The following is an 18,138-nucleotide window of genomic DNA, read 5'->3' on the forward strand; positions in this document are numbered from 1 at the left end:
AAAAGAACCCAGAGCTTTGGCAGATGACAGCAGTCCCAGGGCAGACTCATACGTGTTCCTTTCTGCTGTGCCTGAATGTCCCTTGGTTCAGCAGGGCTGATCCTTCTCCATGGTAGACAATGTGTTTCTAAGCCTTGTCCACATGAGGCAGGTTGCTTGGGACATCCCCAGGACTCCCCTCAATGGCTCTCAAACTGTCCATCCCCCCAGAAGGAAAGCACATTGGGTGGGCAGAGAGAGGCCCAGGTGTGGCTGTCTTGCCCTCTGGCTGGTTGCCAACCTGGCAGACTATGGAGGAACTCATCTTGTTGGTCAAGCCATCATTACTTCCACTCCTACTCTCCAGGTGCTCAATCTGTTCATCGCCCTGCTGCTGAACTCCTTCAGTGCTGACAACCTTGCAGCTCCAGATGAAGACGGGGAGGTGAACAACCTACAGGTTGCCCTGGCACGGATCCAGGCATTTGGCCATCGTACCAGGAAGGCCATCTGCAGCTTCTGCACCAGGCCCTGCCTGCTGCCCTGGCCCAAGACAGAGCCCCAGCTGGTGGTGAAACTCCCACTCTCCAGCTCCAAAGCTGAGAACCACATCACTGCTGATGCAGCTGTGGGGAGCCCCAGAGGGCTTCCAGTGTCCAGAGGCCCCAAAGACGATTACAACGACTTCATCACCAACCCCAACATATGGGTCTCTGTGCCCATTGCCGAAGGAGAATCTGACCTTGATGACCTGGAGGAGGATGGTGAGGAGGATGCTCAGAGCTCCCAGCAGGAAGTGATCCCTCAAGGGCAGGTGAGAGTCCTCCCACGGGACAGCCTGAGGGCCGGAGTGACAGGGGCAGAAGGGAAATTTGAATAAGGAGGTTGTCCAACATCAGGACTGGCACAGACTTGATGAGCCCCGGGCAAATCAAGTCTATGGTCACCCAATGTCAGGAAGCAAATACCATGCCAAGTTTCTGGAGGAGGTGGCCTTTGAGCAGAGCCTGGAAAAAAGGGTCAGAATTCCCCAGGCAAGTGAGAGCAGGGGCAGGACCTTAGTCTCAAACCACTTTGAGGTTCTTGGGATTATCTTTTGCACAACTGCCCCTCTTACTTTGCCCAACTCAGGCTCTGTGCCTAAGATGCTAATGAGACTCCTCTAAGAACTAACAAGACTCCCCAAAGAACAGTTGTTGTCCAAGAGTGAGATTCATCTGATCTTCATCAGATAGGGAGTCCTGATCATCATGGGACTCATTTATCCAGATTTTCCAAACAAAGGATGTCACAGGGAAACGACACTTGTTCTTTTTGGCCCCAAAGAATTCAAAGCACATTTAAGTCTTTTAACAATATATATAATTTTAAATACTTGGTACAGTTCCCTACTACCTTAAGCTTATGTATCAACCCTCAATGACCTCTTCTCAGTGACTTTGGCACGATATGGAAGGCAGGGGTCCCTGCGGGGTCTGGAGGCAGGCAGGGCGGCTGGCCAGGCCACTAAGTGGCCTCAGACAGCTGTGCTTTGAGTCTATAGCTCTACCACAGCCTTCTTCCCCTGCAGCTGTCACTTCTCTTGTGTTCCAGCAGCTGCTATTATCAGCTGCCATATTTTACATGCCTTTGTATGGGTGACAGCCGAGGGCAGGGCATCACCATCCCCGGAATAAAGGACATGAACTCCATGATGACTCCACTCAGGCATTTTCAGATACTTTGGGGTCCTTGGGGGACTTCAGATGGCCAAGGTCTCTATCTCTCTGACTTCTGGACAAGTAGTAATGGTCATGGTTAACATCTATTGAGCCAAACGCTTCCTGCCAAGTGTTTTCCAAGCATTCACAGATTTAGTCAGCAAAATCACTGAATAAAGTAGATCTTGCCTTCTCAGTTTTGCAGGTGGGAGAAATGGAGATCAGGTTGATACATGGCTTGTAAGTAATGGAGCCAAGAGTTAAAAAGATCTGGTTATAGAGACTCCAGGCTGACTTCACACAAGCGTGTGCATAAGAATGCCGGTATTTTTGCTGCAGAGATTAGGTCCTTATCTCTGGCAGACTATGAGGGAGAGATCTCTTCAAACTGAGAAGCAGTCAGCTGAGGGTGGGCACAGGAGCCCAGATGGGAACCCTCTCTCACTAGCAGGAGCAGTTGCGGCAACTCGGGAGATGCAAGGGTCACATGGAACCCAGGAGCCCAGGCTCTGGAATGTCCTCTGAGGACCTGGCTTCCCATGCGGGTGAGAAGTGGAAAGACGAGGCTGCTGCCCAGGCCCCTGCAGAGGTAGGTATGTGAACTTCCGGGAGGTTGAACAGCCTGCCAGACACTGACCGGTGGGATGGTAGGGGCCAGAGGATGGGGCTGCTCGGGAGTTGGTGTTTCAGACTGCAGTCAGCACATAACCTCACGTCTCCGCGTGAGAATTATTAAGGTCTGTCCTCACCTCCAGGCTTGTCGGCACGATTTCAGTGGAAAGAAGGGGGGTTCCACAGTTAGGAGATAGGCGGTGATGAGGATGAGATCCTCAATCTCTCTGAGTCTTCTTGTCTTCCTCTCTGAAACGGAATGGTAATGCCTACCTGAGAGGATTCTTTTGAAGCTTAAATGAGATGCTGCTTGTCAAGTGTTTAGTTCCTGCCTGAGATGGAATAAGTGCCCAGAAAATGACAGCCGAGGGAAGAGGGAACAAAAGACAATGCACAGAGAAAGTGTCTTTCTGAGCCAGCAGATGAAAGTCAGAGTCACTCGTGGGTGAGGAAGTCTTCCCTGTGACTCCCCCCACCCCCAGTCTCTTTTGTCCACATCATTTTTTCCAGCCAAAAACATTCTGGTGCTCTGCAGAGGCTGTCCGTAGTGAGTAGTGTACAGACAGCCTTACACAGCCTGAGCAGGAAGCAAAATTGGGGTTTGGGAATGTCATATAAGAGATAAAAGGAAACTTGGTGGTTTCATTACAAATCTTTGATGAAAATAAGCTACAGGGAAGAGGCATCTAGAAAGATTTAGTGTCGTTCGTACCACGGCATTAAATTCAGGAATTTAACTTGACACCTAGCCTCTGAGAGCTGATGCCGTGACAGGCACCGGGCTGGGCAAAGATAAGGAAGACATCATTTGTGCCCAAAGTTATCGTGCCCTTCAGTCTGAGGAATGTCAGCCACTGGCTGTGTGCCCCTGGGCAGGGATGACCACAGCAGGGTGAGAGGAGAGGGTGGGCTGAGCTGGGGCCTGGGGACCAGGGCCGAACAGAAGCCACTTGGTTCCTGCTGGGTGAGGTTGCCTCCTTCTACATGTGGACATCGTTGTTTCCTTCAGAACATTCTCAGGATTCCCCTGGCTGGTCATCTCTACTCAGTGTTTTCAGCACACAGCTGCTGGGTATCGGTTTTGGTTTGGTTTGGTTTGGTTTGGTTTGGTTTGGTTTGGTTTGGTTTGGTTTTTTCTGTCCATGACCCTGGCCAGGCAGAGAAGGGCCTGACAGTGACAGATGGGGACCCACCCCACCATTTGGGTCCATTAGCCAAGCTATCAGGTTTACTAATATGAGAGCAGCTTCGACTCCTAATTGAATTCATCTGGAGACATTATAGGGCTGGAGCTGCCAGGAGGGCAGCAGGGCCCCTGCAGCATTGCTCCCTGATTAAATATTCAAGCCCAGTGAATGCCACGAGTCTTTATGGGTGTAATTACGGTGTCTCGGGCCCTCGCCAGCACTCCATCAGGGGCCTGGAGGTTTAAAGCCTCGCACAGCTAAATCTCTGGGGCTCCGTAGAGAGCATCACTGTTCTGGGCCTCAGCTGGCGAGGCCCCAAACACACAAAGATGGCTGAGGTGTGTCCAGCCCCAAGGGGCTCTCCCTGCCTCTCAGAGCCCTTGGCTGGACGGACCTACAGTAACCATGTGCAGACTCACTGGGGCCCTCAGAGAGCTGAGTTTGCTGCCCTGGGCTTCTGCCCTGCAGGGAGAGGACGACACGAGCTCCTCAGAAGGCAGCACGGTGGACTGCCTGGATCCTGAAGAGATCCTGAGGAAGATCCCTGAGCTGGCAGATGACCTTGAAGAACCAGATGACTGCTTCACAGAAGGTAAAGCGGCGGCCACAGGACTCCTGTGCTGACATTCATTCAGGCCAGAATCCCATTCAACAAGCTCTCATTTGGGCACCTGTGCATCCGGGGCCCTGGCCTGGGGTCCATGGAAGACAGACACAGAGGGCCGCTTGCTGCCTCCTCCCCCAGTCAGGGTGGGGGGCCGGCATCTGACACAAGCACTACGGTCACAGCAGCCCAGTGGGCTCACGTCAGACCCGGCCACCTCAGCGCAGGCCTTCCTCCTCACCCTCAAAAACACCTCAGAGTAATAAACCAGGCCTCTTGAGGTTGAACAGGGAAAAGGTAAACACTCTTGTCTGGGGACATAAAGGACCAGAGGAGGGTCAGGCCACATCTGTGTCCCTCAATCTTTGGTGTAGCTCTGAAAGGCAGAACAAATGTCCACGGCCATAGCACTCTGAACGCACCACATCTTGTCCTAAAGGTAGAAAACACATCTTACTCTTTGTTTCCCTCCATGTCTAGAATAGAGAGGCACCTTGTGTTCTCACTAGATATGCCGACAATAAGGGGATAGACATATAGTTCACACTACGAAAGTCATTGTGGCTTCAATAATACAAAAAAAAATCTATAAACTAAAAAACAACAACACTTCCTTGAGTTTCCAATTCCACACAGCCCTGCGCTGGACTAGACCCAGGCCCCATATTGGCCATGCAGTGGCCTCTCAGGTGAGCAAGGGCTCAGGGCATAGCCCCTCAGACAGCACTAGACCCAGGCCCCACGACTTGTTAGGCTTCCAGAAATGGATGGGCATAGGACAGGGGCCACACATATCCTCTCCAAGAAGGACAATAATTGGGGAGGACTTGAGAGTGGGTGACACCAGTGGTAGGGAGGAACACCCAAAGGGCAGGATTGAGAGGCTGCCTGAGAGGGGTGCACCTTCTCTCTTATTCCGGAGAATTCCTTTCCTACAGGATGGCAAGTGGGTTTCCCAGCAGAGGGCTTTCCCAGCACGGCCAGACCAAAAATGCTCCTCCCTCCCCAGGGGGAAATCCCTCTCCATCAGTCACCTCTCCCCACAGGCTGCCTTCGCCACTGTCCCTGCTGTAAGGTGGACACCAGCAAGTTTCCGTGGGCCATGGGCTGGCAGGTGCGCAAGGCCTGCTACCGCATCGTGGAGCACAGCTGGTTTGAGAGCTTCATCATCTTCATGATCCTGCTCAGCAGTGGGTCTCTGGTAAGAGGAGGCGGGGTCCCTGCCCCAAAAGCCCTCCAGATTGGGTCTCCTGCAATCCCGAGTGCCTGGACCTGGAGCAGGCAGCTCCCCCTGATTCCTAGCCTGAAAGCCTCCAACCGATGGCAGAAGAAGCTGCAGCCCACCACATGGCCTCCTCTTAGGAGCAGGGGAGGGTGGATGCTTGTGGTCCGTGTGTCCTGGCCTGTGAAGCCTGGCTGCAAGTATTTCAAGCAGTGAGGGCATGCATCCACTTTATAGACAAGGAAACAGACACTCAAAGGGCCTGAGGCACTTGTTCATGTTTACCCAGCTTGTCAGTAGCAAAACCTACCTCTACCCTCATCTGATCCCAAAGCCCTGGCTTTCTACCCCTTGGCCTCCCAAACACCGGCCTTCTCCAAAGGCCCAGTGCAAATATTGCCATCCTCCCGTCTTATCAAGCCACTTGCAAATACTATTATTCATTCAAGGCTCACAGCACATCATTATATCCGCACCTCTCATAATGTAATTACCTGGGGAGCTTGCTAAAAGGCAGATTCTGAATCAGAGCTGGGGTGGGGCCTGAGAATTGGCATTTCCAAAAGCTCCAGGGGATGCTGAGGCCAAGGGCCGAAGACCACACTTTAAATAACACGGCCTTGCAGACATAGAGACGCTGACTCAGGAGCCAATTCCTTAGCCCCTTGCTGAATGGCCAAGGAGCACAAGGAAGGAGACTCTGATTGCTCCCTGCACAGTCTCAACTCATCTTCCCAGTGGACCAAAGTAGCTGCAGACGCAGGAGGGGACTCATCATCCCCAGGTGTCTGCCTCTTATGGATGAGGAAGGCACAGCCCTAAGACATAGAAGGGGCCTGCCTGGGGTCCCAGCTAATTAGTTAAAGGAGGACGAGAAGCCCGCTCTCCTGACTCATGGCTCCAAGTGTCTTCACTTGGTTTGTTCTTCCTGTGTCATTTACTCCCTAAAAACAATCTATTGGATATCTGGGCACCTACTTAAACACCAGATATCCCAGGAAGGGTGCCAAAGCCACTCTGTGTACTGGTTCAGCCTCGGGGAGGAGCAAAGGCAGGTGAGAAGACCTGATCTGGGATAGGGGGTGGTCAGGTGGGCAATGGCACTACACCGGGGGCGAAGAGAGTCTCTGGAACCAGGGCTGCTCTGGCATGGGAGAAGGGGAGGGTGTGGCAACATCTGAAGGGGTCCACTGCTGGGCACAGGGTGGTGACTGTCCATGGCCCCAGCTGGCTCTGTACAGCTCTGGTACACTGGCCACATAGCCGGGCAAGAGGGGGCTGGGTGATTCCTCCCCACCCTCCCCTCTTTCCTGTCCTCCTTGACGAGGACAATAGTCACATTTGCTGTTGACAAGGTGCTTTCCTCATTACCTCCTCCACTCCTGTCTTTCCCCATGGGCCTCCTCTCCTCATTTCTCTTCTCCATGCTCCCCTGCTCCTTCCTTTCTTTCTGTTCCCCTACTCCACTCACCCCAGCTGCTCCCCTCCCTCCCAGCAGGGAGTGCAGATCCTGCACCAGCTGCTGGGCCCTCACCTCCCCATCTCCTTCCCCAAGGGACTGAACAGGCTGGCACCAAATTTAGTCTTCCTTATGCTTTTACTTTGAGTGCTTTAAAAAAAAATAAATAAATAACATGAGTTTTCATCTGACAAAGTAAAGTGCAAAAAAAAAAAAAACTTGGAAATCATGGGAAGATGCAAAGAAAAAATATCACCCATTTTCCTATCACTCAAAGAGAATCTCACTTTGAAAACATTTTGGTATACTTCCTTCCCATCTCTCTTATGCATATAATACATAAATATTACAAAGCTGAAACCACATTTATGCATTCTGTAATTTCTCAGTAAATTCTCACAGTAAATATACTCCTACTATCTGACTTAGTGGCTGCAGTGCTTTCCATTACGGGAATGCACCACCATTTATGTAAATAATCCCGCTGTTTACTTCTAATAAGCCCTGAATAGCCTATGTCGATTCCTTTGAGGACATTGGCTTCTTCCCCGTCTTGGGTCCAGTTAGAAGCAGAATCTGCAGCAAGGATTCCTGTGCAAGCAGCTTATGGAGGGCATGCTCTGAGGGGAAGCCCGTGAGGGAGGCAGGACCAGGAGAGGAGCTAGAAGACATGGCTCCCACACAGTCCACCTCAGCTTGATCCCACGGGAGCTATGAAGCAAAAAAGGTGTCACAGAGCTGTGCCACCTTGAAGCAAAGGGGGTAGTCACTGCTGTGGCTGCCCCCAGACCAGGCATTTGGCCTCCCAGGCATTTCTTCAGGAGGAGGCAGTTCCCCTCAGCCCAGGGAGGTCCTTAGGAAAAGGGGGCATCCACCAGCTGTTAGCAGCCAACCTCACAGTTGCTGGGGGACGGCTGCCCTGGCCACTCCACGGGCGTCTGGGTGGGGCACCAAGAACATCGAGTGTCCTTAGGCTAAATCCGTGAAGGCAGAATTGCTGGGCTCCCGAAACCTTTGAGCCCTCATGCCAGATTGGCCTCCCAGAAGACTGAACTGGTTCACAGCCCCCAGTAAGGCCGGAGAGGAGCGATGTCCCCACGGCCATAGCAACCCTGGCCTTACCCTCGTTCTTTTCTCTCTCCACCAATCTCTCAAAAGAAAAATGACATCTTCTTTCCATTTGAATTTCCTTAATTACCAGTGAGCTGGAACATTCTTTTTCAGAGGTTCATGGACAATTCTTACTTTCATTTTTGTGAACTGCCTGTGAACATCCTTTGATGCTTTTATTTTTAAACCAAGTCGCTGTTAGGATCCCTTTGGTTCACTTCCAAGCCCCAATTTGAGAAGGTTTCTTTTCTCCCTTGCTTTCAGCTCCCCTGCCAAGAGTAAGCCAGGCCGCAGGCCCCGTTGGCTCCAGGGGGTCCTGGTTTGGATCACATGGTGCCTCTTCCACTGGCCCTCGGAACCCCACCCCACACACATGCACCCTAAGCAGAAAAACAAAATGATACAGGCAAGCTGGTTCCCAAAGTCCTCCCAGGGGCTGAGGGCAGGGCTGGTGGGGTCCTTCCTTATCACTGGGCGCCAGTGCTGTGGGTCCAGGCAGCCTGCCATTCTGCTCACTTTCTTCCCTCCAGGCCTTTGAAGACTATCACCTTGACCAGAAGCCCACCGTGAAGGCCTTGCTGGAATATACGGACAGGGTGTTTACATTTATCTTTGTATTCGAGATGCTGCTCAAGTGGGTGGCCTATGGCTTCAAAAATTACTTCACCAATGCCTGGTGCTGGCTGGACTTTCTCATCGTGAATGTGAGTGGCTCATTGGCACGCATGGGGCTTGGGGTCCTCACGTCTGAGGGATAGCTGTTGCTAGCACAAAGGAAGTGGTAGCCTCGCCTGGTGGGCCACTCCATAGGCTTGAGCTCTTAGCAAGGCCTCTGAGAATACCCTGCACACTCGGGAATGGTAATATCAGACAGTGCACGACTCTGGCACAGTGGTGATGCTCAGCTGAGTCCTCAGTTCCTAGGCCTCCACCCACAAGACCACTGACTGCCCTTCATATTTGACATCCAAAGCAAGAGGACACGGGAGGATCTCAAGGGTCTTAGGACCTTGCATCCCTTGACAGGGCTTCTGGGCAAATTGGAGCCAAGGACTGCACCACCCAAAGAATCTTCCCACCTTCTGCTTTAGTGGTCCTCAGCCCTGGCTATACTTTAGAATCACCTGGGAACTCTTAAAAATACAGTGAACCAATACTGCTACTCCCAGAGATTCAGATCTCTCCTGTCCTAGGTGAAGCTCAGGCATCAACATCTTATAGGAGCTCCTAAGCATTGTCCGATATGTGTGCAGCCAGATGGAGAATCACCGAGCTTGCCCCACCAGCTTCTCCCCAGTGGCACTAAAAGGGACAGAGGGTCCTTTGGAGAGATGCTGAGTTGAAGCACATGTGTTCAGACTCACACTAACTTGGGGCCACTTACCACTGCACGAGGGGATTGACCAAGTGTCTCCCATATGCTAGACCTGGGATTCCTCACTTCTGTGAGGAGACCATTCTCAGTGAAATCTCCAAAGAGCCTTCCTTGCCCCCAAAAGCCAGAAGTGGTCGCTCTCTCTCATCCTCCCCACAACGATCCTCTATCTCTGTCCAGGTCTTTGCCCTCTTGGCTTTGCAGGATGGCTGCCCGAGTTATTTGTTCACTGCGGTACAGCTGAGGGTCCCCACAGGCAGGGGGAGGCTCATGCTGTGTTTGTCTCTGCCTCCCACACTCCAGCAGCCACCAGGACCAAGGGCTGCACATCAGAGGTGTCAGGAAATGTGTCTGTATTCAGTGCTCGCCTCCTGAAGCTGGATGGGGTCCAGTACAGAACATTCTGTCCAGCCTCCTGTGCTGGCAGGTCCCCCACAGCAGGTCTGTGTACTCAATTCTCTTCTTGCCTGCTACCAATGTGCTGGCAGCATCAGGACACTGTACCGCAGGGATTAGCTGTGAGGCCTGAAATCTGAGTCACAGGTGATAACTTTGTGCATATAAGATAATTATTCATAAATGAAGGAAAAGTGTTTTCTTCTGGCTTCACACCCCTCTTAGGGGCACAGTCACTCCTACCTACATACATCTCACTCATTTAAGTCCTGATCACCTTCAGAGCTCACCCTCTCGTTCCATCCATCCTCCTCCCAGTTCTTCCTTGTGATCATCCATCCTTCCGTCCACATATCCCTCCTTCCATCTACCCAGCCACTCACCCTTCCTTTTTCTCTTCTTATAAACATCCGTTCATCATTACTTCTTCCATTTATCCTGTCAGTCCTCTCCTTTCTTCCATCCATTCTCATTCTTCTTTCTCTCTTCTCTTCCACTTATCCATTCATCCTAACCTTCCTTTCATCTATCTATCAACTGGTTATTAATCCTTCTGTCTTTCTATCTTTTGGTTCATCTCTCTGACTATTCAATCATCTAACCTTCTATTCATTCATTCGTGCATCTTTAATCCAAGCATCATCCTAGCCATTCATTCTTCCATCTTCCCATGTTTCCTTTAACCATCTACTTGTCCTTCCTTCTTTTTTAAAAGATTTTATTTGTTTGTTTGTTTATTTATTTATTTATTTATTTATTTATTTGAGAGAGAGAGAGCCCATGCACAAAACAGGGAAGGACAGAGGGAGAGGGAGGAGCAGACTCCCTGCTGAGCAGGGAGCCCAATGTGGGGCTCAATCCTAGGACCCCAGGATAACCTGAGCTAAAGGCAGACCCATAACTGACTGAGCCACCCAGATGCCCCCATCCTTCCTTCTTTCCACCCATCTATCCATTCATCCATTTTCCTTTCACTCCTCCTCTCAACCAATCAACCTTCTATCCATTTTCTAATCTCTTCTATTCATTTATTCTATCTAACTCTCTTTCCATTCATCCATCAGTCATTTCACTCAGCCATCCATTCTTCTCCCTTTCATCCATTCCATCCATCCAGTGTGCTATACTTCTATATTTTGTCCTTCTTCTTTTTTTCATCCTTCCTTTCAACTGCCTGTCCTATCCATCTTTGTTTCTTTTAATCCATTATTCTATCCAAATACTCTTCCATCCATCTTCCTTCTTTCTCTTCTTCCTCTCATCCATCCTAACATGCCTCTATATTTTCTTCAATTTATCAAATGTTTATTTATGACTACTGAGCATAGGATTGTTTTATGCAGTGCTGTGGGAGGGGCAGAAGCCAAGAAGTAAAAATTCCCTATCTCTAAGAGTTTGTGCTGTAATCTTTCAGCAGATAAGACACACAAAGAAAAATAAACCTATTATAAGGGGGGGTATGTGGTGAGCACTGCTGGAAATAATTATTGTCTTAGGGACACAGAGACAAGAGCCTGTGGGGGTGGGGTAGTTGGGAAGGCTTTGTATAGGAACTGACATTAAATGTGGGGTTTAAAATGAGCAGGAGCATTGAAATGCAAAGAGGACTGCAGGATGGGGGGGGGGGGCAATTTTATTTAAAAGATGACCCTGAGCAAAAGTACAGACACAGGTAAATTTAGGAAACAATTTTACTTAGGTAGAATATAGGAGTGAAATACGGCTGAATAAGTAGTCTGCAGCTAAATAATACAGGCTAAGGAATCTAGGACTTAACCTGAGGATGATAAAACACCAGTGAATTCTGGGAGTAAGAGACACACATGATTATAATCAAATTTGCAGTGGAGAATGGATGCAATACTAGAGACCAGTTGGGGGGCTAACAGCCTGAGCAGTGGGAGTGGAGCTGGGTTTGGGTGGAGGACTTTGACCCCAGACCCTGATTCCTCCAGCTATAGATTTTACACATGAGGCAGCCTTCCCAGGAGGCTGAGCAAAAGACTGAATAGGGTCCAGCATGAAACTGGCCCCAAACCTCCCCTCCCTCTGTCAGCCAGATAGCTGGGTGCCACCTGCTGGTGTCTGGAGCCCTGCATGGATGAAGAAAGGGTATTTTTTCCACTCCCGTCTTTGTCGTGATGGAATAAGTCACCCATTTAGAGTATAGGCATTGTTTGAGGCTCTAGCAACCAAATGGAGACCCCTTCCTTCCTGAAGGTCTGGTGTATCTCCCCACCTAGCTGCCAGGAGAAGCTAAGCCTGAATTCAGCCCACCAGTCATGGTGCAGTTGGGGTCTTCCAGGATTGGGTCACAGTATCCAGCAAGCTAAAGCCTATGCATATGGTACCACGCTGGGAGCTTCAAAGCTCCTGGAAGGTGTGGCCATTTGTCCATGTCAATTTATGTCCTTTACAGTCCTTGGTCCAACACTTAAAAAAAAAAAAAAAAACCAGCAGGGAATCACACAACCTAGTCTTTACATCTCAGCCACGTGTCAAAGCTGGATTTCATAGATCCATGCCACTCACTCTAACTTTGACTCCCTCATTTTATACAGGGGGAAAATGTGACCTGGACTAGCAAAGCACTGACCCAAAGCCACAAAAAGAATAAATAAATAAAATTTTTTAAAAAATCAGGGGTTGAGAAGGGAAAGAGACCAGGACTCTTTGCCCTCTACTTTTCTGGACAAATACAGTTGAGACTCACTTTGCATTCTTCAAAATAGACTTTCAGCATGACCTCCACAAAGGAAATCATCTCTCCAAGTCTCTGAAAGTCAGAGTTTCAAGGCTGTTGAAGTCTGGCTGGTGCCTTTGGAGGGGAAAAGGAAAGTTGATATAATACACTGGGAGCTTGACCACCCACACACCACGGCGTGGTGCTGTGGGGGACTGAGGTTTTCTTTCCCAGAGGTTCGAGAAGTGATGGATGAAATATTTAATAAGGGAAAGAAATGGAACTGTCTCTAGAACTTTCACTGGAGTTCAAAATAAGATGGGAGCCAGGATGATGGCTTGAACGGAGTGTGGTATGGGAGGGATTTCCTGTCTCCTTCTACCAGGACCTTCTGGAACCTAGAGTAATGCTTTTGCTCTCTGCCTGCATTCAGATCTCCCTGACAAGCCTTATAGCAAAAATCCTGCAGTATTCTGACGTGGCGTCCATCAAAGCCCTTCGGACCCTCCGTGCCCTGAGGCCCCTACGGGCTCTGTCTCGATTTGAAGGCATGCGGGTAAGACCTATCTCCAAACTGCTCTGGTCTGCAGCATTCCCCACTTCCCATGCCCCCCATGCCCCTGAACCTGAGCTCTAGGCCTACCCCAACAGGTGGGCTCTTGGTACTCATTTCCCACTGGGATTTTGGTAGCGCTGCCATGTCCTAATGCTCTGGTTTTCCTTCATGTCCCTTTGTGAACACTCTCCCCTTCTCAACTCAAGTATCATGTCTATCCGCACTCAGACTCACACTTTCCTGCTTATAGTGAAGTGTGCTTTAACATCTCTTACCTCAATCTCCCTCACCTGCCTAATGTCCTTTTTGCCAAGATCTCCAGAACACCCCAAACCCTTCATTTTTCCAAGACAAATGAACCTTTCCTCTGACACTTCATTTGAACGTGGTGGCACCATCAGCTCAGCACCATGGCTGCCATCCACTGGAATGCATCCTCCCCAACACAACGTAGTCATGGGATCCTATGGATTCTTCCCTTTCATCCAAACCTTTCCTTGCCCATCACTGTCACCTCCACCTTGCCCTCATTGTCTTCCTCACGATGGAATGCTCACAAGCCAGGCCCTTGAATTACTGGGGGGACAAGGGATTGCTAATTTGTCCCCCTCCCCTTCCTCATAATTATAAAAGGTTCCAGGTACTGAAAGTAAGGTTTTGCTTTCTTCCCCCATTGACTCAAAGAAGACATCGTATCTTCAAAAACAAAAGTGGACTTGAAAAATTCACTTGTACCTTCACAAACACTAGGAACTTATGATCGAAAAAGTTTGAAATTTGTTTTATTTTATTTCTAGGTTGTTGCTTTACAAATAAGCATGTTTGTGAATACGGATTTTGATTTTCACTGATTCTTGACCAAGGCACACCTTGAACTATATTTTTTAAAGCCCTTTTAAAATAGCATTTAAGAAGAATAAAGCAAGTTCCTAGAAGTCTGTATGTACAAGCACAGCACACCCACTCACACCCCTAAAAGAGCATGTGTGTACTGTAAGTTCATCCATCTCCTCAATCCTGGGGAAAGACCCTAAAACCTGCTCAGAATGTTTAGGGAGAAGATCTAAACCCATCTTCAGCTACCCAGTACCTGTCAGTCTTCTGAGTCTGAATTATTGCTCTAATTAACCCACTTCCCATACTGCTTCCAAAGACCACCGGCTCATGAAGCAGAGTGAGTGTAGACAGAAGTAGGATTCAGCAAGAAGGGTTCCAGATCCTTTTGCATTTCCCCCCAGGTGGTGGTAGATGCCCTGGTGGGTGCCATCCCATCCATCATGAATGTTCTCCTCGTCTGCCTCATCTTCTGGCTCATCTTCAGCATCATGGGTGTGAACTTCTTTGCGGGGAAGTTTGGGCGGTGCATCAACAAAACCAATGAATACCTTTCTCTTGTGCCTTTATCTATTGTGAATAACATATCTGACTGCAAAGATCAGAACCACACTGGCAGCTTCTTCTGGGTCAATGTGAAAGTCAACTTTGATAATGTTGCAATGGGTTACCTAGCACTTCTGCAGGTGGTAAGTTCTGAGATCAACCATGTCTCTTCCTTTGGTTGTTTTATAATGTGGAGGGTCTGGGGTCTTCCAGAAGTTGCTATGTAGAGACTTTGCAAGAGGTAGCAATCAGTGTGAGCTGAAGTCACTACCTATTCCTACAGACTAGCATGAGGCTGAAGGGCCTTACCCATGAAAGTGATGTCACAGTGGTGCAATTAGAAAGTGTGGGCTGGCAGCCTAGAATAAAGGGATGAGCCTGCAATGCAACTCTATCAGGTGATGACTTAGAATTTACTCTTTGTACAAAATAGACATGCTATAGCCACCTGTTCAGTCTTCTACTGAAGATCCTCTCCTAGACAGTAATAAATTGTATCCCAGGTCTGTCATAATGATAGAAAGTGCTGGTGGCGATGACAGGCAAAAACATCCACACTGCCATTCATTCATTCATACCTTGCCTTCATCCATCAGGTGTTGATGCAATTGCTTATACACTTGTCATGCAGTTACCCACACCTTCCTACATCCCACTGTTTGTTCATGCATTGGTTCAACAAATAATCCCTGAATGGCTGTGGTGGGCCAGGTGCTGTGCTTTGCCCCAGCAGATATAGAGAACTGCCTCCAGGGGGCCTGTGCTCTATGAGAAAAACAGTGAATCAAAACAAAGTTCAGCATAGACTATGGTCAGACACTGAGTGGCCTCTGCTCCTTGTTTCCAGGCAACCTTTAAAGGCTGGATGGACATCATGTATGCAGCTGTTGATGCCCGAGATGTGAGTCTCAGCCTGCCATGCCTACTGCCTTGCCTTTGGTCCATCCCACTCACGTCAGTCTGTTTGAAATGGAATGAAGGTGGCTTTGGTACCAAAAAGGACAGTCCCCCAATAGCCTGGCCTTATCCTTCCCTAGAGCAGTGTCCAGCTGGCCCTCTCTTGAATGTTTAAGCCAACCTCACCTGTTCCCCTACCGGGCACACTCCCTAGGCTTTTCAAGTTCTCCTGCTCACCACTGAGGAAAATATCAGATAAGCTCTCCAGGACTGTGTGTGAGAGCACTCCCTGGGCAGAGTCAGGAGTGGGGTGCTAGCCACAACAAGGATATTGTCATGGCAGCAGGGGGAGGAGATGGGTGCTGCTGAGGAAAGACACTTTGCTGCTGGGGCAGAGCTGATGCCCTGCCCCAATCCCTTCATTCCACCTCTTGAGTTCACTCCCGAGCCGTGCTTCTGATTCTCTGAGACTTGACTTTCTTCAATGCCTCAGAGTACCTCCCCCAGGGGTAAGGGATTGAATGTCCACAGGGGCAACCTTCACAGATAAGTTAGGGGAATCTGCAGATAAATGTTCCAGCTTCCTAGTCCCTTAAAGGTACAATTCTGAGGTTCATTCTATGCAGTTCACTGGAGAACCCTAACAGGATGGAGCACCAGTTGCCCCCCAGTGATGGCCTGCTTAACAGCACCTCATTTGGCTTTTCTCCTGTTTACCCTCCCCGTCCCTCGGTCCGGCTTCCTGACTCTCAAATAAACCACCCACCCACACCCAGGTCCTTGTCTCAGGGATGAACACAAACATACCCACCTGCTCCCCATGCCTCCCCTTGTCTGTTCACAGGTGAACTTGCAGCCTAAGTGGGAGGACAATGTGTACATGTACTTGTACTTCGTCATCTTCATCATTTTTGGTGGCTTCTTCACACTCAATCTCTTTGTTGGGGTCATAATTGACAACTTCAATCAACAGAAAAAAAAGATAAGTGGGGCTCGGGTGTTTCCATGAATCTTTCACTCCCTGTCGCCTGACTTCATGACTAAAGCCAACACTCCCTAGCCTTCATGTCTGACCAGAAGCCCAGTTTTGGCCTTTTACACCAACATCCACCTTTGCACCCCGATTGTAGCACTCACCCCTGCCTGGTATCCTGGGGTTGCTGCTGGAAGAGCTGCATTTCTCTGTGTCAACAACATCCCCACTTCTGTCCGAGTCCCCTTCATCTTCCCCAGAGTGCCCGGGTCTTCCCAGTTGGAACCAGGTATGCTGAGTGTGCCCCAGGTAATCCTTGGGAAACATCAACAGGTAAAGAAAGGGCTCCAAAACTTGTTGCCTCTGTCTGGAGCTCTGACCCCCAGAAGCACTGAGTCAGGAGGCCTCCACAAGGGCCAGAGCTCCAGTGTTGGTAGAATCCCAATCCTCCTTGGGATGGGGAGGAAGACCCTTGCCTCCATGGACGCTGACTCTGATGAATAGGAACTGAATCCCAGATAACCTCTCATATTTACATTAAAATGTTAGGGCATTAAAAGTGTAAGATGCTTTCTTGTTACCCTCTATTTACCCTTTCATTTAACACCCTCCATTCTCTTGAGGTAGATAAAGCACCACTTTAGACTAAAGTAAGCTGAGATCAAGAGGAAAAACAGGGCCTTATGGATAAGTCACATAGTATAGCACCAAGAGCCCAGCATTAGTTTTGGCATCATGCAAACCTGGGCTTGCATTCCCAGTTCAACCACTCGCTAGATGGCTGATCCTACCAATTACTGAAAACTCTCTGAGCCTCAGCTTTCTCATCTATTCAGTGGAGTTAATAATACCTGCTCATAAGATTCTGGTGAGGGGACAGTAAAAGCCTGTACAAGAAGGTAGGTTAAGTGTCTGCCTTTCTTCTCAGGTCATGATCCTAAGGTCTTGGGATCAGGCCACCGGTTTGGGCTCCCCACTCAGTGGAGAGTCTTCTCCTTCTCCCTCTGCCCCTACCCCCTGCTCATCCTCTCTTGCTCCCTTGTTTTCTCTCTCTCTCTCAGATAAATAAATCAAATCTCAAAAAAAAAAAAAAAAAAAGAAGAAGAAGTACCTAGTTTAGGACTGAGCTACTGTACTATTATATTTTAGAATAAAAGTCTAATGGCATAGGCTTCCCACCTATAGGAAGTCCTTGCCAGAGTTCTGGGCATAAGAAGTAGGCAGCCCTTCTCCATCCCAGAGGGGCTCAGCAAGACAGCTATGAAGTGCTAATCAATGTCATCAGCACCTTTGAGGGCTTTGAGACCATTCAAACAATCCATTCTCCCATTTTATAGTTGAGGAAACTAAGTGAGACCTTGACAGGGTCATGTTAGGTAATAGAATGAGATAAGCCAGTGATGAAGTTGGGGGGGTGCCTATATATGCTGACTCCTTGCCCAGAATTTTCAGTGCTCCACCCAGTGCTCCTAATCCTCTGCCCCTGCACCACTGAGAGGTCTCTCCCTGAAGGCTCTCTGTATCCATAGATTTTCTAAAATCTCCTCTCAAATCCCAGCGATCTCAACCCATTTCCCGAGCATTTGCAGTGAACTACTTTACACAAACATGGTATGGAAATGGGAAGAATTCAAATTACGCCAGGAAGTGAAAGGTGAGGGATTGAATGAAGGAGGTCTAGAGGGTCCTCAAAGAAAACCTAAAACTAAGGGAGGAAGGCATTTTTGATGGTGAAAATTTTGGCACTGTAAAGCAGAAGTCAATGCAAAAGTCGGGACCTCAAGAGAACCAATAAAGAGTTCTCCAAGGACCCTTGGATAAGGCAGTAACTGTCCTTAGCTCCTCCTCTCCAGGAAGGGGTTAAGGGGCTGGACCTCAAGGTCTTTGCTGCAGAAGGCCCTGAGAGAAGATCTTGTCCTAGGCAGGACCTAAGATTCTAGAAGCCCAGTGGATTTGACTAAAATGGTCAGGCTGGATGCAAGGCTCAGATATAAACAATACTTTC

At 49.1% G+C, this 18,138-nt stretch overlaps 1 protein-coding gene across 1 annotated transcript in view; it reads left to right on the top strand.

Moving 5' to 3' along the window:
• SCN10A (sodium voltage-gated channel alpha subunit 10) overlaps positions 1-18,138 on the top strand; it is a gene marked incomplete at its 3' end in the record, with an annotated part of 115,452 nt that overhangs the window by 88,030 nt on the left and 9,284 nt on the right. The window contains 9 exon segments of the mRNA XM_080798669.1: positions 347-793; positions 2,128-2,268; positions 3,947-4,070; positions 5,129-5,283; positions 8,404-8,577; positions 12,761-12,883; positions 14,122-14,406; positions 15,111-15,164; positions 16,005-16,146. Coding sequence (XP_080654795.1) covers positions 347-793; positions 2,128-2,268; positions 3,947-4,070; positions 5,129-5,283; positions 8,404-8,577; positions 12,761-12,883; positions 14,122-14,406; positions 15,111-15,164; positions 16,005-16,146 — 1,645 coding nt within the window.

This window comes from Martes martes (assembly GCF_963455335.1).
Source record: "Martes martes genome assembly, chromosome: 1".
Lineage (NCBI taxonomy): Eukaryota > Metazoa > Chordata > Mammalia > Carnivora > Mustelidae > Martes > Martes martes.